The sequence below is a fragment of the Semicossyphus pulcher genome, unplaced genomic scaffold, assembly GCF_022749685.1.
Source record: "Semicossyphus pulcher isolate SPU_LCO1_2020_fin unplaced genomic scaffold, fSemPul1.0.p SCAF_8, whole genome shotgun sequence".
Taxonomy (NCBI): domain Eukaryota; kingdom Metazoa; phylum Chordata; class Actinopteri; order Labriformes; family Labridae; genus Semicossyphus; species Semicossyphus pulcher.
This window is the reverse complement of record NW_027211759.1, coordinates 21,735,779-21,763,547: the sequence shown is the minus strand read 5'-3', so window position 1 is coordinate 21,763,547 and position 27,769 is coordinate 21,735,779. Positions and strand designations below refer to the sequence as shown.

Here is a 27,769-nt window from a genome sequence, read left to right as displayed (position 1 = left end):
GTAAAAATTGGCATTGGTTTCTGGAGCCAGCCTCAAGTGGCCACTCGAGGAACTGCAGTTTTTTTGCACTTCCACATTGGCTTCATTTTTAGCTGACCGCCGGGGTTAGCCCTACACATGGGTCTGTATGTGACTGACTGAGTAACTGACTGACTGAGTAACTGACTGACTGAGTAACTGACTGACTGACTGACTGACTGACCGACTGAGTGACGGTACTTCCAGAGCCGTAGAGAGAGAGAGTTGCAACATCGCAATGGCGGATCACCTATCCTCACCTACGTCTGCAGCGCACACCTGCTTCCACACATGGTCCTTGTAACACATTGCCCACAAAAGCGTACACTGACCTAATGTGGTCAGCCACATACTTGATTATGACCAAGACCTTGTTAAAACCGGAGGTTGCCGCTTGTGCGCAACTCTCAACAGAGATAGCAAGGATGCGAGATGGCTCCCCCCTCAGCAACTCCGCTCCGGAAAACAATGTTATGTCCGTGCGCAGCATGAAAAACATTCGCAATGACGTAACCAATTAAATTTGTTGCCAACTAATTTTGTCATCAATTTTTGTGGACAATATCAACTAATCGTTGCCCCCCTAGTGCAGATGTGTGTTCGTCTGCAGATGTGTAACCATGCATCTCTAACCTCTGCTTTATCTGAGGATATTACACCGCCCTGTGTGCGTCTCACTGTCTTATCCCTGAATTTTCATGTGATAGATGTGTTTGTGTAAAAGGATGTGGAAAAATATAGTCATATATGCCCTTGTTTCTATATATATTTTTATATTGTATGTGACCCAAAACACTTCCAAAGCAGTGACAGTTTGACACACGAGTCATTGGAGAGTCATTTTTCCTCGTATACTCGCAGACCCGCGTATGTGTGCATCTGTGTGTGAGGAAACTCTACCCCAAGGCAGGCTGGTTTTACCATCTGTCCTTGCTGTGTCCTGTGATTTCCCTGTGTAATTCAGACAAATGTCAGACTATGGGCAGGGGAAGAGCTCTGACAAACTGCTCCAGACATACTCTGTTCTCACACACACCCTGACACTCCTGATGAGCTCTCTGACACATTTTCTTATTCAGGACTGTGAGAACATTTCAAACTTCATTTCTGCATTCAGGTTTTACCAAGAACTCGTGTCTCCTGTGTGGCGGAGAGGGATCACAAATGACATGCAGTGCTTTTCAGTGAAGTCTGTGTACTGACACCAGTTCATGTGGCAATCTTGCAGTGAGGAAGGGAAGTACTGAAGCATAAGCTGCCTGGAAATGTGAAGCTGTAGTTCATGCAAGCACTAACCTGGTTTCTCTCTCTGTGTATGATTGTGTGTTTGCAGTATAAAGGCCAGGCAAACCTGCACGTGTTCGAGGACTGGTGCGGCTCGTCCGTAGCCCAGCTCAGAAAGAACCTGCACTTCCCTCTCTACCCTCATGTAAGTATTACAGAGAAGAACTCTACCTGTTAGGTACGTTTGATGGTCTGTTCACAAAGCCTCTTCTGCCTCAGCTGCTACACCTGTCTCTTTCTTCTCAAACAGCACACACGCTGTACAATTATTTATATAGCAAACAAGCAGAGCAGAGTAAGTTACTCCTTGTATTACAATGCTTTTGTGCTGATTATCCTACATACTTGGACAAGAGAAACTAAGATTTGTTTTTCATTGTGTGTTTGTTTGTTTTTTAAGTGTGCTAATGTTACAAGCAGTGTTGCCAGATGTATGCTAACTATCTGATTTTTACTTTATCTCTTATACCAAATTATTTTTGTGATTTGAGAGCACCCAATCACATCAGCACCACTGATCACATCTGCAGCTTATGTCTGATTGTTTTAGGTCACTGAAAACTGATCTTTTTTAAAACACCGGCCAGGGTGAAGGCTTTTCGAAACTCGGAGACGTGTAGACGGGGTAAACTCAAAATTTCAGCTCGTGACGTCAGGCTGTGTGCCGTTATCTCCTTTGTGAGGCATCACAAATGAGGCGACATTCCTTGCAAAATGACGCACGAGAAAAAAACCATGATGCTTCTAACCTTGCTAACAGGACTTTTTACATTTTTCCACATGCTGTATATGTACAGTTACTCGTCCACTGTATTGAGGAACAGAGGCATCAGGATGCACTTCTTCCGGCAATAGATTTTTGATTTGCTGCAATTTTCTATTTTGCTTGACCGGGTTATATTGCCAGCTGTTGGTGCGGCATTCTCATGACAGCGTTTCTGTTGTGTTTTTGCGTTTTCGTTTGGACGGGGTTTTTTTTATAATCGTGCTTCTGTCGACGGGATTTTTTTGGAAACGAAGGAGGGAAAAATAACCGTGTAAATGTAGGCATGGCCTAAAAGGCGCTGTTTAATATTGCTGACTGATATTTAATATTTTGCAACACTGGATACAGGAGAGTTTTTTGCCAACAGCCTTACATTTTTCTCTCTCCTCTCCTATAACACTGAGAGACACTGTTCCTAGAGCTCCCTGCACACACTGCTAGAATAAGTGTAGGAATCCAGTGCTTGACAGGCCTCCTGTGCCTAGTTACTGTTTTTAACTATGATTGGACAATTGCTGGTTTGGCAAATGGTCAATTGGTGGGTAGGGTAAAATATCTACTGAAGCTTTTTCTAACATTTGTTAATGTACCAGCAGCTGCATCTTTGATCTGAATGTATCCCTGTTTGTTATTGCAGACCAGAACCACAGTGAAGAAGCTGGCAGTGGCTCCGAAGTGGAAGAACTATGGCCTGAGAATATTTGGCTTCCTTCACCCTTACAGAGATGGTAACTAGCTCATCTTATTAGCAAGCGGTCCTCTGGGGCTGAGGGCCCTGGAGCATGTGTCCTTTATGAGAGTAGACAATTTCCACAGCCCTGTTAATCCAAGTGCCTGAGAGCCACTAATATAGTGGATATTCACATTTTTATAAGGGCTGAATGCCAGAGATCTCACAGCGAAATCTCATTGCCCGCATAGCCCTACCCTCCAGTCCGGTTGCTGTGGTAACTGAAAAGCCTTAACACCCAAGTGCCACAAATTACAGAAAATGAACTTCTTAATTAGATTAGTGTTCATTTCACTCTTTTATGTAGCTTTTGCTCGTGCTTTGGCTCTCTGCTTCTGATGGTTTTTAAGGTCACACAATCCTCAGGATTCTGACAAGCACACAAATAAGTGCCCTTCACCTCACACTGCAACCTTTTAAATGCTATTGTAGATTGATTGAGAGTTAATTAATTGTTAGCTGCTTAGAAATACATGTACATTTGCTCAAATAAAAAGCAATTAAAACCCAAGACTACTCAATTTCATGTGACCTGAAATGTGTCCATAGTCCGCTGATTTACATAAAAACAGCAGCTGCTCAATATATATACAACTATACTTTAATTTAACTAGGAAAAAAACATCTACATGTAAAAATTTGTCTCTTTAAAAAATACCTACATAATGTAATGTAATATCTACCAGTACTACATATCTGCTATATAGTGCGCAATACTAGCAAGCAAAAACCCAACACATCCTGATTTTGTTATCTCTCTTTACAAGAATAACTATCAACCACAAAGTCACGCTGATATGCATTGTTTCTTACCTATCATAACATAAAAACTAGCTGTGTCTCAATTCAGGGGCTGCATCCATCGAAGGACGCATGCTATGAAGGATGCGTCATATGTAGCCTGCGTAGACCGCTATGTCCGAACTGACATGAGACGGTCCAGTCGACAAAAGATTTCGTGATTGCGTCACCAGGCGTTCCCGCCCTTACCGTTGCATCACAAAGTGCCGCTCCTGTCGTCTAGCCACAGATAGCTAACTGGCTAACTAGCTAATAAAGTCACGTATCTAAACCTATTATTTAAAGATAATTTAAAGTCACAAGTCCCTTTGTGTTTCTTTAACATTTATGTCGCTAGCTTTTCGGTTGAGTTGAAACAAAAAACGTCCTTGGCCGCTTGAGAGTCCTCCATCTTGCTTAAATTTGTGCGCAATTAATTTTAGGATACGTTGGGCCATAAAGGATGCACCCGATGGATCCTTTGTGACCCGGCTGCATCTGAAGGTGCCTTTGAAATGAGACAACCTTCGATGTGCCGCTGTGACGCAGTCGGCCTTCAAATACGTCCTACAAAGGATGCAGCCCCTGAATTGGGACACGGTTTTTTTTATTCAATAGCTGAAGTTGTACATCAGCTAAGGGTAAATATATATATATATTTAATGCACTTAAATTGACCACAATCCGTAGGTTTCTTTGACTAACCCCCTTACACTATATTTACTTAGTATAACCTTAAGTACCTAACTCTACTGGCTGCTTGTTGTTTTCTTTCCATGCTCCCTCTGTGCACAAATGTTTATTTCCATTCCCACAGTTGTTACTTATGGACTGAAAATTAAGTTGCTTTGCACTTTTGATAATACTGCGGCTAAATTTGGCCACCATTGGCATCCAATTTTTGGTGCATTTTTACACCTATGAGTGTATTTTATGAGGCCATGCCTTCTCTGGCTATACTGTCATTACACTTATCTGAGATCATACATATCCACTCCCATTAACACACACTTTGATCATGCTCTCTCCCCTCCAGGTGATTTCCAGTTCTCTGTATCGTCTGATGATAACTCTGAGTTCTGGCTGAGTTCTGATGAGAGTCCTCTCAACGCCAGACTGCTGGTCTATGTAGGACAGGTAAGAGCTGAGCTGTGCTGCAGTCTTGTATAATACCTGAACCACAGAGAGAATTACTCCTGAAAACCAAAATGGTCCCTGCATTCTTTATGCTCTCTTATTCTCAGTAAATTCACATTTCTGAGACTACGTTCCATGGTTTTAACGAATATTGCTTAGCAACAAGCAGGAACCAAATCACCTGGGGCCTAAAATAAGTTCAAACTCCTCAATGTCATGACTTAAATAGAAAACAACATTGTGTATAGTATATACCTTAGGGAAAGAAGCACCTCAACATTACATTATGTGCAGGGAATCCAAACCCTCATCATTATGCTACATAGTGACTACATTATCTGATACGATATGCTGGCTGAGAGGCTCATAGCGCTAAATCGCATCTAATAGATTCTTTTATTTTTTCATATCATGCACACAATGACAGATTAGATAAAGTATTCTCAATGATTGTAGCTATAAATGGGATGCCGGCCTACTTAATGGGACTACAAGATTACTGTTCACCATACTCGCACAGCGGCCATTTTCCTCTGACATCATCCCCAGGGGAAGCTCTAATGCTGTTATAATGTTGTACCGCTGTGTTCCAGGTTTGCAAATGGTATTTAAGGGATCTGAAAATATTTTAGCATTTCACTGCTTCTCGCTTGATAAGCTAAAAAGACGAGGGATAGTGAAAATCTAGAGGGACATTGGGCCACATTTGTAGTTAAAACGACATATTTGATTCAGCTAGCATTACGGCTAACATTTGCGTTTAACAATTCCGTTGCTAGCATTACTGTTTAAGTGAGTGGTACAAGGTGCGAAAGGAAAGGCTTATATTCCAAACTAGCCAAAATATTTGCTAGCGTAGGTTAATAAAGTGAAAATTGTGCCCTGAAAGCAAAACAATGTGTTTGATAACTTGTTAGCTACCAACAGCATAGTCGCAACAGCTAACTTTAGCATTCAACCAATTCCTAGCTAGCAATAGAATTAGCCAGGAAATCACACCGTTCCGATCGAATAGTTTTACACTACCTAACGGTTTTGTTAGCTATTAAGTGGTTAAAAGGTAATGCTAGCTGTTGTCTAATTGTGTCTTTTCAGTTGCTGATCTATCAAGAAGCTAACTGCTAAAAATGATTTGTCAGCTCCCTATAGTACTTTCAACCTGTAAGACAGCACTACAATATTGTAATAGTATGTTAGCCTTTCACTGAGACAGTTGTTAACAGGAACAATGGGTCCTGACCAGTTTACATCATAAGCCTTTCATTCATCCAGCACTCATCCTTCCAGCAACAGGAGGCACACTGAGCCGTATGACCTTGTTCGTCTTTAGTAATCACCGGCTCATGTCATGTCACCATCGAAACGCGCAGGCTATCACCCACCTCCGACACACGGCTCAGAGTACAGCAGACTTAAATCCTCCTGTAGAACATCCTGTGAAAAATTGTTTCCTTTTCCATCTATCCTTGAAGTACCCTCTGCTCGCCAATGAATAAAAGTCAAGCTGTGCTGCCACAGCTTCACTAATAAAGTTTCCCCAGTGAAACCTTCTTATAAGAAATAAAGCGTGCATAAGGTTGCAAAAGTGTGTAAGCTGCACCATATGACTGTTCTGGGCAAATATGTGTAATGACTAAAGGTCCAGCAATGGAGCCATCTGTATTCCAACAGGATGTGAGATGCCACCAGGTTCTGTTGGAGCTGAGATTAATTAGCTGGCAGCGAATATTGATGTGACATTTAGCGGTGGAGAAATATCATCGAGGTAATGGCAGGGGACCCGCGCTATGGCCAGGGATCATTCATTCTGCCACAGGCTGACAGACAGGCCTCGCTGCCCGGCCTGCCCTCAGAGACACAGCGTGTTTCACAGATAAAAATCTGACTCTGCACTGCGTTTCTCATTAAATGACCCATCTGTCTGTATGAGTTTAGGGAAAAAGAAAGTCTAACAAGAATATTAAGGGTTTCTTTCATTTCTTTCATTCTTTAAAAGGTAGTATTTTACCAATGTCGGACTTCATCGGCTATAGTCTGACGACAATTTAGCCTCTAGGGACAACGGTGAACTCGTCGGGGCGTGTAGCCAGCGGTTAGCGATAAACGACTTCCTTTTTCTGCATGCTGAATTGTTCACAGAAAAAGAAACCGTTTTCTTGTGATTGACTTTAATTATCACCTTTGCTGAAATTTTAACATCATGATGCAGATTTGTAAAAAGTAAAAATGAAGCTTTGTCAGGTCTGTCCTCAAGAGGAGAAGAAAACTACTTTTAAAATGCTCGTTTGTTGAACGGAGGTCGGATCGATTATTTCTGATGCATTCGAGGAAGTCGGAAAATCTGAACGGTTAATGCCTTTTGTGATACAACGTCAAGGAAATTCATCTCAAGTTAAATTTTAGATCTAGAACAGATTGTTAGCTGTTAGCATGCAGATGTCTGTTTATAGAGATTATTAAGAAGCTAAATCATCGCCGAGCCGGGATGTCAATACAGCGCTACAACTACAAGCGTAGTACAAACGGAAACCAGAACACTTGCCGTCCCTAAAATCCACGTCCCTGCCTACAGATTCTACATTTCTATGTAGTATTTTGCATACAGTGTAGACTGAGGTCCTTGCACATCACTGATTTTATGCCCAAAGCAGGTAATGCAGTGCTTTGCTAATCTGCAAACTAGCACATTTTCTGCCACTTCTCTTTGCATAAGACAGCAACATTCATAGGCCTATAGGGAAAAGTCTGTACTTGTTGGGTCTCACTGGTCGTAAGTGAAATATCTACTGTATATATCTATATTTTCTAAATGCATACATTTACATATAAATGTAAGAAAGTCTGAACTATAAAGATCTTCTTGAAGAATGATTTCATGGAGCTTTGTGCTGTGGCAGCTGCTGGAGTTATTCTATGAAGTTATTAAGAATGTATGTAAATGAGCAAATTTGACGCCCTTGCAGGGTGCCCTGAGAAACCTCAATAAAATAACATCATTTGTTGCATCCTATAATTGGCTGTATAGTTCTTATGCTCTGGCTGTAACTCCTATCTTATTGAGGACCTGACTCACTGCACTAAAAATACACATTGCACTGTAAAGGATTGTCACTTTGTGTCAGTGGTCACTGCAGTGTCATCCTCAGTAGTAGACTTGCTATATATGGAATGTGCTGCCATGAGGCATTTAGCCGTGCTAGGACGAGAAGCAGGGAGCTGTTCCTGTGGCGACCCCTGTCAGCAGTTTGTGGCTAGCTTGCAAGTCATGAACCGGATGTGACAGATATCTGCTGATACCCCTCAGGACATCTTAATAAAAAGATGGCGTCATCCTCTGAGGTCCATTTCTATCTCTTCAACACATATACACAAAAACATACACACATTCTGTATACAGAAAATGTGTGTGTGTCTGCCTTTTATTTATCCTGGTTGTTGTACAGCTACTTTTAAACACACACATACAAGCACTTTCAGAAAGAGAAAATTGCCCTTGAGTCATGCTTGGTCCGTCTCTTCAGTCCCTTACACATACCAGTCATTGCGTTAGAGAGGGGTGTGGACATTTAATAACTTCAGTGTCCTCAGTACTGCTGGGACACTATCTGTGAGCATACGAATGTACGTAATGTGACTGCAGATGATCCATTGTCCCCTCTTGGCATTAATCACATTTTTGCCCACAGCTAATCCGTAATGAGATTTTCCTTCAATCAGAAAGTCCAGACAGCTCCCGCAGAGCTTCCCACAGAACCAGACCGGAGCTTGTCTGATATTGAAAAAGCTTTATGAGTCGCACAAAGAACGAGTGTGCTCGTTTGTGAGCACGCGTGTTCATGCGTCAGTGTGTTTGTGCAGGCACTCATGTATGTCACAGGTGCTGTTTATTTTATCTGGTTCAGAAATCAAAGGGACAAACATGCAGGCAGAGACAGGAAACTGGTTCAGGGAGGTGTGATCAATACAAGACTAGACACAAACAGGTCTTTTTTTTTTTTACTTTATTGAACAATGCAGGCATGTGCTCGACAAAAATAATAAAATACAGAGTTGGGACAAACATCAATCTTGCATTTATGATTATAAAATTTCACAGGGTTTACAGTGAATTTGAATACTTAGATAGATAGATAGAATCATTGCAGTGCGCAAGTACAGTGCAACGAAATCGGATGGCTATCCATACCAGTGACTGTATATAAAGATGGACGACGTGTCTCCATCTGCTCTCATTGTACGAAAGCAGCCCCCGTGATAGGCGCTGCCATCTTGCAATGGTGACATCATTTGGAGCCAGAGCTTCGCAGTAGAGATCGACGGGTGGAGCCGCCATATAGCCACTTCTGCAAACCATAACACACACTTAACTTACTGAGAAAAAACGTCAAACATCCCGCACGTCAGCGTGTTTAACAGCAGAACAGCTTCTTGTGTTGGTCTGAAGCAGATGTTCACAGATATGTAAACTTCAATGACTGTAGTGATTGTTTTAGTTTTGTCTCCTCTCGCCGTTCCTACTCTGCTCTGCTAATCCAGAACTGAGCCGTATTTATCAACAGAGCTGTCAATCATCCTTTTGACAGCATCAAATAACTCATTAAAAATAAACTTGTCAGAAAAATGAACACTTGGACGTAAATCAGCATGATAATGACTAACTATAATGACAGAAACCATGTTTAAGAAAAATTTATTTGGCGTGTATTTTAATTTTTTAGTTTGACTCATGTCCCATCTGTTAACATGGAGGAGGCGGGCTTTATACTGCAGCTAGTCAGCAGGGGGTGCTTGAAATGTTTTGGCTTCACTTTTAGGGAGCTGGCACGTCGTCCATCTTTTTAAACAGTCTATCGTCCTTACTGGTGAAGTAATCAATAAAAAGATACATTAAAAAGACACAATTAAAAACAATATTGCACATTTGCACCCTCCTTACTATTGCACACACCCATATAATCTTCAGGTGTTGAAATGTTAATGCCAATTGCAGCTCAGCAGAACAGCAGAATAAAAACTTGTTCTTCAGCCTGTTTGTTCGAGCTTTTATTGCCCTGAAACACCTTCCAGAGGGCAACGTTCACACAGGTGGAGACCAGGGTGCAATGAGTCCTTAAGGAGGCTGTGCGCTCTTCTTAGGCAGCGTGTGCTGTAAATGTCCTCGAGGGAGGGGAGAGGGCAGCCGATGATTTTTAGGGCTGCAGAAATTACCCTCTGAAGTGCCTCCTTGTGTGTTGTGGAGCAACTGGTGAACCAGGCAGCACACTCTCATCATGTTCGTAATACATGATGACATTTTTAGATTCGAGATCAACATTTTATTTAGTTTTGCACAATATATTTTCTATCATTCAAGTCCAAAAGGTCGTTGTATGTGTACAATGGTTCCTAAAGCTCTTCCTCAATAGCAATAGGAGACATGGATGATGTCACCGGTAACGGGAACTCAAAACCCCCTTTTTCCATATTGACTGTTCGGTTCATCACAGTTGATGGATGAAAGAGTCAGTTTTTATAAGCCCCTTTCACCAAGCCATTCTCACCTGTCAAGGAAGAAAACACAATAAAAGAATGACGGCTGAATTCCATTTAGCTGCTCCAGTTTCAGAGTGCTGGTGTTGTACTTGCTGCCACGGCTTACTGGGACACTTGAATCGAAAGGTGCCGTCATTATAGTCATTAGTAACACCTTTGCTTTTCTGACAAACGTGTCTGCTATAAAAAAAAGACATGTTGTGCTGTTTTTCAAAGACTATATTTGGACAGATGTCGCTACTCGCCAGGTAGCACCATCTCTTCAAAAATAGTAAATAGCATCTTGGATTGAAAACCATGACAAGCATATAATGACTTTCATTCTTTGTTGAAGATCCAAGTGGAAATTTTCTGCCTCCACGCTCCCAGTAATCCATTTGGAAAGACATAAAAAAAACAAACAGTGAGGAGAATGGATGCCCCCAAGATTAAAATTTTAAACCTGCGTGAGACAGGCAATCCATCACCGCCAGCAGCATGTCTATGTCTGCTTTTATTCCTGCTGCAGTTACATCGGGGTGTGCAGAACGGTCGATTCAAACCGGTCCAACAGCTGTACAGAGCACCGTTGATAATAACACTTTGACAACAGACACAGTGACAATTGTGATAGATTAGCAAACTTAAACCAGTTTAAAGTATCTGCAGGTTGATTTTATGCCAGACTACGATGGATGACGATCAGTTACTGCTCTGAAAATCTGCATTTAAAACTCCTTCCTTTAAATGGACTCCTCTCTCTCACAGCCAATATGATCTCACTTGAAGGCACTAGATACTCTCACTTACTTAATGAGACAACAGCACTCGGAGGTCACAATCAAAACAAAGACTGCTGATGAGTGTGGTTATGATGACACCTGTTTCACTTTTTTAATATCAAGTTAATTAAGCAATATCCCACGAGAGGGAGTGATGCTGTTCCGAATATCATCACGGCTGTGATTCGGTCGACGGCATGAGGCCGCAGGCTTTCATACAACAGTTATACAAGCAGCAAATATTAGTAAACAGGAACAACAACAGATTAATTTTTTGCTCCATCAACTCAACTAGTTCCACAACTTAATTGAAGCTGGACTTTTGTTGCCAAGCAACACCAACATTCTCCTGCACTGACCACAGATCAGCTGTTTTTTTATCATGTACATTTATCTGTTTGTTTTAATTTATCATCAGCCAGTGAAAGAGTCTGCTGTGTGATTCAGAGGTGCCAGCTTCATTAATGTAGAGATACACGCTCTGCTGTTACGTTAATTAACAGTATTCAGAACACCTGGCTGAGGCGGAGTGATACACAGTGTGAAAAGTCCCAGTGATGTTATACTCGATATCAGCACTCATGGAATGCCTCTTGTCCAATCAGATTACTTCGAAAACAGGTGGAACTTATGACATCATGATGACTCTGTTACAGCTAAGTTTGTCACTGAGCCAGAATGCACCATGAAGCCAGAAACATAACTACGCGTTCACATGAGCATGATGGCTGCCCTGCGTCTGTTTGGAGCGTCAGACACAAGGTGCAGTATGCACATGAACATGAGGGGCAGTGTAGAGGCAGAGTGGATGTGACAGAAGCCCTGGACACACCTGCTGTTATCATGTGGTTTTCCTGATCGGATCACAAGTGGACAGCTCTAAGTACCAGCGTTCACGTTTGGCATCTCCAAATGCGTCTCCGGTGACCACTTGTGATCGGATCTTACTTTGCCGCTTCATATGCAAATAATCACCAGTACATCATTTCCGTTTGCAAAGACAAAATGCGTCGTTGTTGTCACTCGCAGGAGGAAGCATTGTTCTCCCATTTCTTAGAAGTGCCACCTCAGCTGAAAAGACCAGAAGAAGAAGAATGCTCCACCCAGCCGGAAAACAACAGAAGAAGAAGTTTTGCGCCAGCTTAGTCAAAACAGTACGGACAGTGTCTCTTCCTTCTTGTGTTTTAAGCAAACAAAATTCTAGCAAAGATCTTTGACGCAATCACCCTACTTCTGCGTGGGCTTTTCGAAATGTTCAGACGTCGTGGACAAAACCAGCGAAGAAGATTTCAGAGACTATATGTAGACATGTTCAGGACAAGTATATGAAGTTTTAGTTTCAGTCCTTAAATCAGGCTGACAAAATCACTCATTAGTTTTAATATGAACTTTGTGGAACTGCGGAATTTCAGCCACACTTTCCCCGTCACGGCTGACATTCTTAGTTGTTATAACAAGAAAATCTTGGGTGTACCGACATATAATAATGAGTCTGCTCCATTCAAGTATCGTAAGGAGCCATCCTGTTCAATGCCAAGCTTGCTGCACTGACGGAGCTAAAAGGAATGTGGCCTTTATTCTAATATGCTGCCTTTGCATCAACATTCCTCTCTCAAACGTCTCTGCAAATGTCAGCATTGCTGTTTTTCTGCAGACATGGTTTTGAGTAGCGTGAACGCCTGCACAAACAGGCCGGCCCCCCTCCCCTTTCATACCTGTTTCCTCACGGTGCACTGTGTGCTCATGTCCTCGCTCACACGCCTAAAAATCATGTGAACAGTGTTACAAAAGGACCAGAATCTCTCTGCAGCTCAAGTTCAATTGAAAAACCCACTGAGGGCGAGACAGAATAAGAGAAAGATAACAGCACTCTGAAGTTATATCACAGATCAGCTGTTTTTCTATTACTTCTCCTCTGATATTGAGGGAGAAAAAGAAGAAGAGCAGTAGATGGAGAGACGAGCTCCATAACACACTCGTAGTTCTTATATTTTTGACCCTCTTTGTGTTTCACTTTTCAGCATTTCAGGGCCAGTGCCTATCTGAAATTAGTTTTCTCGAGGTACCTGCATATGTGGTTGAGGTTCACAGACAGTGTGTGTGTGTGTGTGTGTGTGTGTGTGTGTGTGTGTGTGTGTGTGTGTGTGTGTGTGTGTGTGTGTGTGTGTGTGTGTGTGTGTGTGTGTGTGTGTGTGTGTGTGTGTATGTGTCTGTATAATAGAGGAAAAAGGACGAGGTTACATCAGAGCAGGGTTGCTGTATACCTGGGTTGTTTGTCTCCTTCAACTTTTAAAAATTTGGTCCCCAAGTTCCCTGCTTTATTTCTCGGAGGAGACTTCAGAGGCAGAAGCTAAATAAGACGATATGTCAGTGAGGAGGTGTGTTTTAAGATGTGATATGAAGTGTGTGTGTGTGTGTGTGTGTGTGTGTGTGTGTGTGTTGCCCCTCATGACTCCCTGGCTGCTGCTTTCTGATTTACCTCCCGCCTACTCTGGTGAGGAGATGCTGCTCTCAATATGCAATGACTCATCGCTCGGTGGGAAAGCATGCCTGTGTGCACGTGTGTTCTTGTGTGTGTATGTGTGTGTGTTTCTCATTCTGCGAGTGCAAGCCCAACTTGGGGAACATCTGCCACTTGCATGGGAAAACCAAAGTACTACTATTTGTCCTTGTAACAATGGTCTTTGATGGCGCCTTTGCTCCCATGAAGCTGATTAACCGTCTGACAAGGAGGAAAAGAGGAAAAGACGACCTTTATTTTGAAGGCGATGCTCCTTGACACTAATGTTTATCTCAGTGATGTGAAAATACATCTTTCAAAGCCCTTAATGTACTTCACTTTTATGCTTATACTGCAATAACGATGAAATTGCAATTTATTGTGCAGCCCTACTAACGGCACATTGCACACTACAGATTTAGGATAACCGTCTGTGCCCAAAAAGAGCAACCTGATTTGATCCCAAGTGATCTCCTGGGGAAGCAGGTGTTTGCAAAACAAGCCGACCTGGTGCTACAACTTGCTGTAGTGAAAGATAAACACAAAAGCAGCAGGCGGTACAAGTCTGGAGTTAATAATGGTTATGGAACACTCATTGTCTGCTCTTCAACAAGAACTGGAGGTGAGATTTAACCTGTTAAGTTTCTTTTAACAACAGTATGCTAGCTAGCGTTAGCCTCAGAGGCTAGAATGTTTTCCCTTGCAGCGGCTTCCTCTCCTTGTGCTGATCTCTTATTAGCTATTGTTGACCCAACAGGAGGCGACTGACGTAATCATCCCCATTTTAAATCCTCAATATCACATACATCACATGTTTGATATTAACCACTGTAACGACTAAGGGCCAAAACCAGATTTCTCTATTGATTTTCTGGAGGACTGGATCAATTTCAGCTGGGCGTACGCCTGGGTGTAATGTCACGTCTGGCCTAGAGCTGAAAGTAACAACAGACTTTCAGTTATACCCTGTGCACCAGTTAGACTTAAGCCCTGTTTGTGTTGCACCAGGGTGTATCTTTTACGCCTAGGATGGAGCAGGCATAAGTTTAAAGAGTCAGACTTAAATCAAAATGGTAAAAAGTAAATGTCGCAAAACAAAAAAGAAAAACACAACGGCAGCACGTCTGGTTGCTTTACAGGATGATAAATAAAACAGCATTAAAACGAGAGAGAGACATCCGTGATCGGACCACCCCACTGGAAATCTACTCGGAAAGTAAGCTCATTGAAATGTTTTGTTTTGGCAGAAAAGTCAGATTTGTTGCCAACGGAGCTCTGCCATCATTTAGTGGCAACTTGTTGAAACTTAGCTCGCTTGAAATTTAGTAATTATTTTTAACGTTAAAGTAAGTAGTCAGTAGTGAGTTTGCAAAAATTACAATGACTGTTACAGCTGGCTGTAAGTGGTTGCCATAGGTTACACTTAATGATCAGCCTAGCGTCACCCCGTCCATTAACAGGATTGGCTCCTTAGGTTTGTGATGTCTCAAACCTGCCAATCTGAAAACGTGTTGTTCAGCCTGTCCTTGGTACACTGCAGTTTAAAAGCAAACAGGCCCAGCCATGGAGATGACTGCTTATGTTGTCCCTGATATGTCTTGTAGCACATGAAGAACACAACATGGAGATGTTTACAAGGTTAAGCACTGGATTTCCACTGGAGGGGGTTTTCAAGTTTTCTTACTTCACTATCCGTAGAATGTATTTTTCTTTACTTTACTTTTGTGTTATCCACGTCTTCTGAAGAGAACTTGATGGGAGAAGTTAGAGAGCTTTGCGAGTGTTCATGTGGACGTGCATCATAACACAGTTAGGCTTGGTGCATTCTGTGTAAGTCGGTCGTAGCTAAGGCGGTTGTAAGAGAAAGACCTATTTTTTTACGCCCAGCTCCTGTAGTCTGAGCCCGGCTGTATTCTCTTGTATTTCAGTGGTTGGAAGCATCATTCCCTGAGTTAATATTCATCTCAACATGATACTTCACTTCTTCTTGCAGTTCTCTTCTGGTTTATCATTTGTTTTGGAAACGAGTTATCATGATTTCTGCCTTTTTGCAGAATTTTTCCACTTATTTTAAAGTGGAAGAAAAAAGCCTGACTTTATTTGGAGTCAGCCCCAGATAACATGAGTCGCTGAGGTGAATATTGTTGCAGTCTGCCGTGTGATCCCTCTCTTTTTCATCTCAACAACATCTCTTAGCACAAAAACAATTCCCTCACAGAGGAGAATATAAACATGTAAGTTCAGCGACTGGAGACATTTTTTAACAATATTGTCTCGCAAGTTTTCCATTTATACTCGGTGCAAAGTTTTTAAGTCGCAGCTTTATTCCTTTGCTTGCCTCTACTTTGAAAGATTTTAAAGTTGTGCTGAAGTGCCTCCTTTGCTCAGCCGTGATTTGTCAAAGTTATTTAGCTGAAAGTTGGCTGCTTCTCTTAAGAAGCCGGCAGCACTTCTCAGTGACACACATTTTATTTTAATGATTCTTCTGAAGGAGACGAGCTTATGTGAGATCCTTCTGCACTACTTTCTGCAGTCGGCCCTGTCACAGCTCTGTGGAGACGAACAAAACATGATGAAAACTTAAAGCAGGCTACGACTTAAATGAGTCACACTTTTCATTTATTCATGTTGAAAACAAAGTATCATAGTACACGCTGAAGTCAATACATACATAGTTTCATACAAAGAGGCTTAACAATGAAAAGCCTTGACAATAGAGGAGGAAGTGGGAGTGTTCTATTATACAATATAAAGAAATACACACATAAACATGAACGTGTCTTTAAAGATTCACACACACATGCGGCAGTTGTTGCTCTGTGGTAGAGTGGGTCGTATTTGAACTGAAAAGTTGGCGGTTTGATCCCCAGCTGATCTACATGTTGAAGTGTCCACTGAACCCCAAATTGCCCCGAAGACATGTGTGACTGTGTGTGCGAATGATTGGCTCTGATCGGAGATTGGCACTTTGCATAGCAGCCTCTGCCATCAGTGTATGAATGACTGATGATGACTTCATCAGTGTGTGAATGTGTCTGAATGGATGAAAGTGACATGAGTAGAAAAGCGCTTTATCAGTGCAGTCCATTTGACCATTTTACACACACTGAGTGGTCTCTATAGACTGAAGCTTGAAGGAGTGGTTTGTCTGCCTGCACTTATATTTGTGAAGTTCTGTATAAAGCCATTTATGGCTCAGAGAGAGCTGTGCAACATCTGAAATCTTGCCTCAAATTATGTCATTTGAGTCTGTGTAAGTTGGGGCAGAAGAGCACTAGCTATAAAATAAAAAAAGAACCAGGGCAGTAGTGTACTCAGGCTGTTTGAGGGGCAGAGGCGAAAAAAGGGGGCACCAGCTGTATGCCATGGGGCACCACCACGTAGAAAGTTGCTATAGAGGCATACCATGAGGGCACATTGTCTCACACATAGGAGTGTGCGAAGGCCAACAAATTTTCCAACATGTATCATTTATCCAACCCCCCCCCCCCCAGTACACCACTGAACCTGGAGGTGTGGAGAAAGGAGTGAAGAGAGTCTGCTCCTCATCTCTGCTTTAAGGCTAAATAGGCTGCTGCTAGCGTAACGGCTGATTCAGACTGGAAGCATGAGCAGAGCGTGACGGCTCCGGCTCGCACCGTCAAGGTCTTCACACGGGCTGCGTGTCGGCTGGGGCTCTCAGCTGGGCTTATCCTGCCAGCCCTGTCTTTCTACATGAGTTTTACCGCAATAAAGGCCATAAAAAATGTGAATATATTTGCTTTATAAATGTCATTTAGATTTATTATATACAGGGAAGAATGTAGAGGCATCTGTGCAACTGTAAGTAATAATTAGGCTAATAGAAATATACATTAATCACTCTTCACTTTACTCGGCTGTGTGCCATATCCAGGGGTAGTTTCGGGTCTTTGTATTATCAGACAACGATATTATTTACATTAAAAACGGGACCTTATTTAACATGTGGTGAAAACAACTGTATGAGCCGAGACGAAGAGAGGGAGAGAGAGCTAGAGGGAGAGAGAGAGAGAGAGAGAGAGAGAGATTGCACCTGAATTACGTCTGTAACAAGATGTTATTTATTTATTTTTACTAACATATATACTTATGGCCTGCGGGAGACTTGTGACTACATTTTTATTTCAAAGAATATTAAGAAGGAGCCGCAATAAGGAGCCTGTGAGTGACTTTATCGATCAAATAACTTGATAACTAGATTTTCGGCGCGTGAGCAGGGCGAGACATGTGCCACTCACGCCGGCAGTGTGAAGACACTTATCTGATTTCATGCATTTAAAATGAAAATGAACATGTCCCGTAGCCGTCATGCACATGCCACGCTTCCAGTGTGGATCAGCCGTAACACTTAAGCAATATCACACTCGAGGTCATGATGTTGTCCTGATGCTGTATTACTCAGCACTGCTGTGATTTGGCTAGATAGAAGATAATCACAGCAGTGCTGATATTCAGTATAACATCACACCCTCAAGTGTAATATTGATTTTATACAAGTTATAGAAGCAACTAATATTTGTAAACAGGAACAGATCATTTTTTGCTCCACCAACTCAACTACTTCCTCAACTTCCTCAACTGAAACTGGACTGTTTTTGCCAAGCAACCCAAACATCCTCCTGCACTCTGTGTCTACAGGTGACCACAGATCAGCTGTTTTTTATCATGTACATTTATCTGTTTTAATTTATCATCAACAAGTGAAATAAGAGTCTGCTGTGTGATTCAGAGGTACCAGCTTGATCAGTGCAGACATACACGCTCTGCTGTAATGTTAATTAACAGTATTCAGAACACCTGGCTGAGGAGAGTGAAACAGTGTGAAGTGAAAAGTTCCAGTGATGTTATACTCTATATCAGCACTCATGGAATACCTCTTGTCCAATCAGATCACTTGGTCAGAACTGCCTATTGTATAAACCTCAATAACCCCAATTAAAGATATACACATCCTCATATAGGTGCAAGGCTATGCAGTCTGATGTCATCATTACACAGACTATTGCCCATAAAAAACAAAAAACCATCCATACTAATTAAAAACTTAAACTACATACTGTATCTATACCTAACATCTGTCAACTTCAAATAAATAGTTACACAGTGGTGGAATAAAATGTCACAACACATTTAAATATATATTGGATTTGGAAGTTAATCTCCTACCTTACAAACTTTTCACATCAGTACTCTCTCCCAGTGATTCGACTCCCGCCCTTCTTTATTCTTCTGAGCCGGAGGAGGAATCTGTGAGGAAAAATGTTGGTGTGGAAATGTACCGCAGCAGCAGCAGCAGCATGCTGTGGGCTTCAGAGTGAAGGCACAGTAGCACTCATTGTGTCCTCCTCCTCCTCTCCAGCCAACTGCTTCACAGACACTCTCACAGGCTTTCATACTGCCAGGGGCCTGCTTGCTTTGGACGAACATAACTGCCTGTTTTTGAGCTTTTTCTTCACATAGTGCCTCTCTTCTCGCGCCAGCAAACGTGTTCAGAGGTAGCATTGTATGATTTCATATATCTGTGTGTGTCAGTATGTAGCCGCTCTGAAAAACGTTGTCGTACACAGACTGGTGATCAGCAGCCCGTCCGCCCGCCCGCCCTGCCATGTTTCTCGGACCGGTTCCAAACCCAGAATCGTGGCCAGCACAAACAATTAAAGTCTCGCCCGCTGTGAACTTAGCTTTATTCTTTCATTATGGATCAGCAGCAGCAGGGGCCCTAATTAGTTGCGTTGGCTAACTGAGGAATTGAATGGGCAATGATTTGACTGTAGGGCCGAAACGGGAGCCCCGTGGGTCCCGATGAGCCGGCTTCTTGAGTCAGTATTGGCAGGGAGTCACTCTTCCTGATTTTCCATGTATTTATAGCCATTAGCTCTCATCTGTTTGCTCTCTAAGCCTTTCAGAATTGGCCTCCTGATTGACTTTCCCTGTTGCTTCAGGGCATATAATCTTGTTTTACCAATTATTCATCATTTCAGTGAAATGAAGGCGAAGGGGGACGAGGCGATCGAGATCTTGCAGTGCCTTTTTAAACAACAAGTCCGCTTTCTGACTGAGAATGAGCCGACAGCGTTTGTCACCCTCCTTTTTACCCTTCCCAAAAACGTCACAATCATTGCCGAAAAATCACAAACCTGACCTCTAGGAAGCATTTTCCAGACACAACTCAACATTTATTCTGCTGTTCTTATCTGCTGCTCCCCTTTCCGACCTCTCTTTCTCTCGCTCCCGCTCTGATCTGTGTCTCCTGTCTTGTGTGTTGCAGCTGGGCACAGAGTGGACCGCTCCAGGCGAGTTCAGCAAGTTCAGGTCCCAGTCCTCCAAGTCTGTGCAGTAAGTACCTGTGACAACCACACACATTTCTTAACAGCTCGGGTATACTACTCTCAAGCCGGGACGGAGACCAAAAGAAAGCCCTGCTACAAATATGAGCCACTACTGGAGCTTCCCTGAGGCCCGGTCTTGCGGCTATAAAGTGTCTCTCTACCTGTTAAGTATTGGTTTGTACCCATCATGCTTTGTATTGGGACCATTAATGACAGTGTACCACCTCTTTCAGGAGGAAAATGATGGCTCAAGTGTTCACTGGTTACTAGAAATCAAGTGTCTCCTCTCTATATATGTGTGCACGGGTGTCTGTCCCTGTACGTATGAATTAGCATCCGCAGAGTGCTCTCATCAGGTCAGCTTGTGGAGGATCATAAGCAGTTGAAAGGCCTCTTTCTCTAAATGTAACATGAGCCCGTATTAACCTCTCAGCTCCTCTCAGATTCAACACATCTCTCCGCCTAATTGTTGGGAGCCGATGCATAAAAGCACCCTTTAGTACGGGCGCTGATCTGCAGCCAGTTTGCTGCTAAAGTCATTGTTAAGTTGATATGATTACACAGCAAGGGGAAAAAAAGATTCTAAGCACAGGGCTCGTATTCCTCTGGGTTCCTGCGTTTGCCTGGTTGGATGAAGCTGCAGAGTGCTGCCTTATATTATTCACAAACACACACACACACACACACACACACACAATGATAATGTTTGTCGTGGTTCAGAATAGTTCAGCACCTCTAATCTGTACAAGCTGCATGAGGAAACGCACATGTAGAATAGAACATGTTTAAAGTTGAATGACTTTAAAGTTATGTAAGCAGAGAGCTGTGGATCATTTATATAATGTCAGCCATTATTAACATAGTTTACTAAGAAAGACGAGCAGTTAAAGCTGATGATAAACGATAGCCACAACAAAGTACAAAAATCACTTAAGGCCAGTTCAGATCAATGATTTGCAACGACTGGATGCAACTGCCAAATGTATCATCTGATCGTAAATGTTCTGGGTGGTTCACATCAAAGCAACGCAACGCACACAGATGCAGTTGACCGTCTCCATAGCAACAACGCACTGACATACCCCACTACTTCTGCGTTAATACTGCTTTAGTATTAGACCTAGGTTACATGAATTGACTAGCTAGATTTCTGTTATCGTTATAAAAAGAAATGGATGACAGTGACATGCTCGCAATGTCAGCTGTAACATTGATTAAAAAACGGTAGGAAAGAGAGGATCTGGAGCCGTCTTTGGGTACTGCAGCGCCAGAGACAGGGTGCCTACGCCAATTTATGCTGTTTCCTGATTGGCTGAAGTGAAATAGCTACATCATTTCGTTCTAAAACTACATTTGGAGATTTGACAAGTCAAATCTTCTGCAACTCCAGGTCGCGGCTTCAGACGCCCTGCAACTAATCAGTTGACACCGCTTCAATTTCCTCTGTAAAGGGGCGCCGGTTTGCCTCAGCGGTTGAATCGGCAACCATGTACAGAGGCTATAGTCCTCGATGCGGTGGCCCCGGGGGTCAATTCCCGCCCTTGGCCCTTTGCCGCGTGTCATCCCCACTCTCTCTTCCTCCATCTCTCCCACTATCCACTGCCCTCTCTATTAGATAAGGCATAAAAAGTAAAAACAAAATTTCTCAGCAACATTCTAAAACTGTTTTGTCGCATTGGGAATCATTGATCTGAACTGAACTATCCATTACCATGCATTATATGACACAATACTGTTCAAATGTGTGAAAATAAGAAGCTCAGAAATGGATTTGTTTAAAGATACAGGATCCAAAAGTTAATTTATAACATGACAGTGTGGGTTGTGCAGTGATATTAAAATAGCAATGCCTATAGATGCGCTGTAGAACAAAGAACAAAAAAAACAAGCTCAAAATGCAAAAGAAATGTGAAGTTAAGTTACATCCATCCATTATCTATACAGCAAATCCTGTTCAGGGTCGCAGAGAGGGCTGAAGCCAAACCCATCAGTAAGAATTATTTTTTTAATATATAAAGAAATTTGGAAAAAATATATACATATACATATACATATATATATATATATATATATATATTTGTCTATGTTTACTTATATTTGTGCTCATGAGATGATGTGGATCTTAATGGGGGAGTCCTGGTTAGATCAGTGTTCACAGACCAGGTCTACGTCTCTCCTGTAGGATCCTTAACAGGCTCTTTATCAGGCTCTGGTCCTGCACCTTTTTGTCCTCCTGCAGGGACTTCAGAATCATTCAGTTAAAGAACATGATATGATTGTATCATGATAATACAGTTAAGCTAAAAGTCTGAGAGCATCTCAAACCAACAGGGCGAAAGCAAAGCAGTTCATGTTTTACTGAAACACATACTGTATGTATGTACCTCCACAAACCATTTGTCTAATGTGCGCTGCAGTATTTTTACACAGGCTTTGATTTTTAAAGTAAATCAAGCTAAATATCCCTGAATGCTCCACAGTGTCATGTGACATAAAAATACCTGCAAGAAATTAAGCTTTGAATCCGAACAAAAGGAATGAATAGAAAACTGATCGATTACACACTGATGAAGAAGTAACACATTCTTGTGAACATGATATCTCAGAAATGCCATGAGGGAATTTCTTCAAATTTGGCACCATTGTCCACTTGAACTCAAGGATGAACCGATTAGATTTTGGTGGTCGAAGGTCGAAGGTCAAGGTCACTGTGACCTCATGTCCATTCTATTCTTGTGAATGAGATATCTTAGGAATGGCTGAAGGGAATTTCTTCACATTTTGCTCAAATGTTTACTTGGACTCAAGGATGAACTGATTAAATTTTGGAGGTCAAAGGTCAAGGTCACTGTGACCTCACGTCCAACCCATTCTTGTGAACGCGATATCTCAGGAACATCTTTAAGGAATTTCTTCAAATTTGCCACAAATGTCCACTTCGACTCAAGGATGCACTGATTAGAATTTGGTGGTCAAAGGTCAAGGTCACTGTGACTACACATAACACATTTTTGGCTATTACTCAAGAATTAAATCGCTAATTACTGTATGACAAATTACAAAATAAGATAAGAAGATAAAGTGACATTTTAGACCCCAAAGGTCAACTTCACTGTGACAACATAATGTTCTGCAAAAACACTTTTCTGGCCATAATTCAACACCATAACTCAGGAACAGAAGGGGACATTGTGACCATATTTCACATTTAGTCAGATACTGAATTATAATCTTTGGTGCTCACCTTGAAACTGTGGTGATCGTAGAGATCTTTTGTGCTGCCGGGTTGAAGATGTGTGTGAAGCATCCACGTTTCACCAAGAAATATACTTAATACCTTTTACCAATTCCTTCAAAGTCTTCACTGTGTGAGTCTGGAGAGACACGGATGTAAATTGCAACTTGACTGGTTGGGGGAGGCATACAACCACAAGGCGGTAATTCTAGTTAACCTTGGTTGAATTAAGTACAGCAAGCATTTCATGTTAAGAATAGCGGTCCCTATAATCTTGCAAGTCCAAACTTCTAGAAACTAATGAGATGTAACACATTTATGTGCCTATTTTATATTATTAATTTGTTATGTTATGATTCTAATATGAATTTAACATTGCTTTGAATCCAGTCTGACTCAATGCGTCTCTTTAAGGTCTTTTTTCTGTCTCATCATGACTGGATCATGACAGAAGTCACATTATTTATCATTCTGAGAAGGATTATTAAGATGAATAAAACATCAAGAACATCTTCAATGCTCATTTAAAACCACACATCTGTTCCTTCCTTTTATAAAGGAGCACGTCGGCACACATCGCTTTATATGATGAGTAAAAATTCATTAATACCATAAGGGGCTGAACGCGGGCCAGAACCTGTTGGCGTGTGTTTGTTTTTGCCTGTGCGTGGGATTAACCAGGCCTGGGTAGCACAGCAGGCACACCAGACTACAAGGGAGCGCAGAGAGATGACAAAAGATGAAGCAGAAGAAGAATAGAGGAAGAGGAGGCGGAAAGTTTTTTCTGTTTTTTTCCTCCCTGTCTGACAAGCGTGTCGTTTTCTCCGACAATAACAAGACAACAGCAGCGTAAGCGAGCGTGGAGGTAGACTGCGACGGGAACATGAAAAAGAATGTTCAGCGGAGAGATTTGGGTGCAACACTGCATGTTTTGTGACCTGTTATTGTGTGTCTTTTTGGATGTGTGCATTGCTTTATGTACACTCATGTAGTTCCATTCTGTATATATAAGCTAAAGGAGAGTTTTTACAGCTCAGGCATGCTGTCAGTTATAAAATCACCCGCTGTAGGAGAGCAGGGAACATGCTTTTTCTGTGTGTTCTCACCCAAAATAGTTTGGATATCTCACACCTCACAAACACACCAATTCTCTCCAAATCATTCCTGCCCTCTTCTTCCTCTGTGAGGTCAAACATTATTGTGTATCAGAGAAGAAGAGGTTTTAAAATGTTAGGTTTTATGGACGGAAGTGGCTAATGACTGAAGGGAAATCTGTTCTTATTTCACCGCGTGCTTCAGGCCAGCCGTGTCAAAGATGGCGTGAAAGTCGAGCTTAAGATAATGAGACAAAATCTAGTTTGATGTGTCTGCGTGTGGGCGTGCGTAAGCGATCATATTCATATTTCTGCATGCGAGCTAATTCATGCCTCTGTGCATTAATGTGCACGGGTTCTTTTAATACCGTGACATTTGCAGTTCCTCTCTGCGTGTGATGACTCCACTGAAAACATCCCACAGCAGAGATGTGTTTGTTTGTCATCTTCCGCATGTTCCCTCTGCAAGCTCTGCGCGACATGCATCCCTCCGAATGCACCATCACACTCGACCTGTTTAGAGCAGAGCCGATATGCTCCTCGGTGTGCTAAATTGGGTGTGCAGCAGGATTAATGGCCACGCATTCAGAGAGAGGTATCAAAATAGATGGGATGGTGTTGAAATGAGCAAATTAGACGTGCGGAACAGAACAACATATCAGTCTGTGCACAGCAGAAATAGTCTGTCATTAAGCAGCTTTTAATACCTTGTAATTTGAAGCATTTAAATATAGAAATAATTGATCACAATAATTTACGTATTTTTCACAATAATACCCAATTTTTGAAGCCGCTGTGAAAATTACTACTGGTAGCCCTCAGCAGCTAGATGCTCTTGTGCGATGTATTATTGAAGTTCAGGGCCATTTGAGCCTATTTACAGTCTCCATTCTAGCACAAAGCTGTAATTTAAAACAGCTTTTACAGTTTATGTGCTACTGTCCCTGGTTATTATCATACTGAGCTCAGAACAGGATGAAATGGGACACAGCTACAGTAAAATGGAGCATAAGAGAGTGGAGTTGGATGGTGCAGAGCAGGATGCAACCAATCAGAGAGAAGGCTTCAGAGGTGTAATTGAACAGCAGAAAGAAGCGCAGCAGACACTCTTACTATAGCTTGTGTTTGGGGGTTTTTTTGGACTGCAGTTATTTATACGTCTCGGTTCATTGCAGCCGGACGGCCGACTGTAGTAGAACTGAGTGAGCAGTGACTAATGGCCGCTGCAGGCTCGAATCATATTGTCAGGGAGCGAAACATATTGTTGTTGAGGGGTTCACTTCACTTCACTCGCCTGTTGGTGATGCAATCAGAGGCTACTGAAACCAGCAAACACACCACCACCCACACGCTCAAACCACTTATATAGATCACCTAAACATCCTCAGTCTGTGGTTACTCTCAGGCTTGGGTGACTAAAACTAGTACTTTAAGGTGCGTCTCCCTCCTCTTAACGACACTTTTCCCATCAGCCCCTCATTCTGTTTGTTTCACACCACAAGCACTTTCTTTGGACTTCCTCCCAATATCTCACCCTGTACACCGATCAGCCATAACATTATGACCACCTGCCTAATATTGTGTAGATCCTCCTTATGCCACCAAAACAGCCCTGACCAGTCGAGGCATGGACTCCTCTAGACTTCTGAAGGTGTGCTGAGGTATCTGGCACCACAACGTTGGCAGCAGATCCTTTAAGTCCTGTAAGTTATGTGGTGGGGCCTTTATGGATCTGACTTGTATGTCAAGCACATCCCACAGATGCTCGATCTGGGGAATTTGGAGGCCAAGTCAACACCTTGAACTGATCGTCGTGTTCCTCAAACCATTCCTGAACCATCTTTACAGTGTGGCAGGGCGCATTATACTGCTGAAAGAGGCCTCTGCCATTAAGGAATACAGTTTCTATGAAGGGGTGTACTTGGTCTGCAACAATGTTTAGGTAGGTGTCAAAGTAACATCCACATGAATGGCAGCACCCAAGGTTTCCCAGCGGAACATTGCCCAAAGCATCACACTGCCTCCGCCCGCCTTCCTTCCTTGGACCACTCTTGGTAGGTAGTGACCGCTGCAGACCGGGAACACCCCACAGGAGCCGATCTGAATAGCATATTAATACACCCTGTGTTATTGTAGTGTTGTTTAATTCCTGTGTGTAGTTTCTTATGTAGAAAATAATACTTAATTCTTTAAGGACTCAAAAAGTCAAAGTATTTTCAGAAGTCGCAGGAAGTACCAGCAAAAGAAAATGTGCAACATTAAAATGCCTCAAAAGCTACAAGCAGCTGTGGCAACAAAGCACAATATGTTGCTTTGAACTTAAGTCCCACCTCTGACAAGGCAGACCAATCATAGTTTATTGGGCTAACTAAAGCACTTTGAATTGCTCTATGTATGAATGGTGCTTTATAAATTTACTTGCCTTAACTTGCCTAACACATGGGGTGGCCAATCAGATGTCAGAGGTCCCATGCCACCCAAGGAAACGCCCCTGGGTAAGAGGTAGGCGAGATCTTCCTGGTGTGCATATTCTGCAGTACAAACGGTATGCAGCAGACCCACATGCTGTTCAAAAAGTGACAGAAATTAAGTTTCTTAAATGATCTCTTCATCGGCCTCGGTGGGGTGTTGCCTCTCTGTTGCCATAGTGTGTGAAAGTCAGTCCTAGGTTGCGTTTTAAAAAGCTTGGAAGGACCGGAAAGTTGATTTAGAACACCTGCTAATGAGATCCGCGAGCCATCCACACCACCTGGCTAAGACCACCTGGTGCTAATGACTTACACTACTTAGTGTGTGTGTGTGTGTGTGTGTGTGTGTGTGTGTGTGTGTGTGTGTGTGTGTGTGTGTGTGTGTGTGTGTGTGTGTGTTTGTGTGTTTGTGTGTTTGTGTGTAAGTGAGTGAGGAAGTTTGCTGAGTAAAACTTAAAGATGCAGAGTATTTGACCCTCTCTGTCTTAACCTGTGTCCGACTTTCTCTCTGCCCGGTCACGCTAGTTTTTCCCACATTATTACATGTATAAGATTATTGCATTTAAAGCCACCACTTGCATATTGTTCTAGGTTTTTAATCTCATATTTTCCGGCACTTTTTTATCTAACAAATTAATTCAGATAGAAAATTGCAAATAATTGCAGCCCCACTTAGAAGTGACAAAACTCTACATATACCAAATGAACCTTTAAAACAACTCAAACTGGACTGAATAAAAGCATAAAAATCCTCCTCCTGTTTGACAGCACCTGTTGTCACCTGTGTCAACTTTAAAGTGTCCCTGATTGTCTGTCTCACTCTTTGCCTCCACCTCTCGCGCCTGTGAAGTGATAGTTTTGCAGAGCCTGCTGGGAGCTGTCACAGCAGCGTGATGAGTGACAGGGAGAGGTAGTCAGATGACGCACACAGTAAACCCCCGTCTACCCCCCCACTGCTCTCTGACAGCTTCAGAAGCCCCCGGCTGTACAGACATCAGTAGTGTTCATCAGATTAATCAAGTATTTCAGATTAGAAATTGATAGATTATGGGAACTATACTGTTTAATACTGTTAAACTGTTGTTATGCTGGGTTAGGATTCCTTTACCGCTCT

The 27,769-nt window shown here is 42.3% G+C and overlaps 1 protein-coding gene across 1 annotated transcript in view; it reads left to right on the top strand.

Moving 5' to 3' along the window:
* b4galnt4a (beta-1,4-N-acetyl-galactosaminyl transferase 4a) overlaps nt 1-27,769 on the top strand; it is a 183,086-nt gene that overhangs the window by 113,966 nt on the left and 41,351 nt on the right. Inside the window, exons 4-7 of the mRNA XM_069686815.1 lie at nt 1,352-1,447; nt 2,706-2,796; nt 4,615-4,715; nt 19,798-19,865. Coding sequence (XP_069542916.1) covers nt 1,352-1,447; nt 2,706-2,796; nt 4,615-4,715; nt 19,798-19,865 — 356 coding nt within the window. The remainder of the gene's footprint in view (nt 1-1,351; nt 1,448-2,705; nt 2,797-4,614; nt 4,716-19,797; nt 19,866-27,769) is intronic.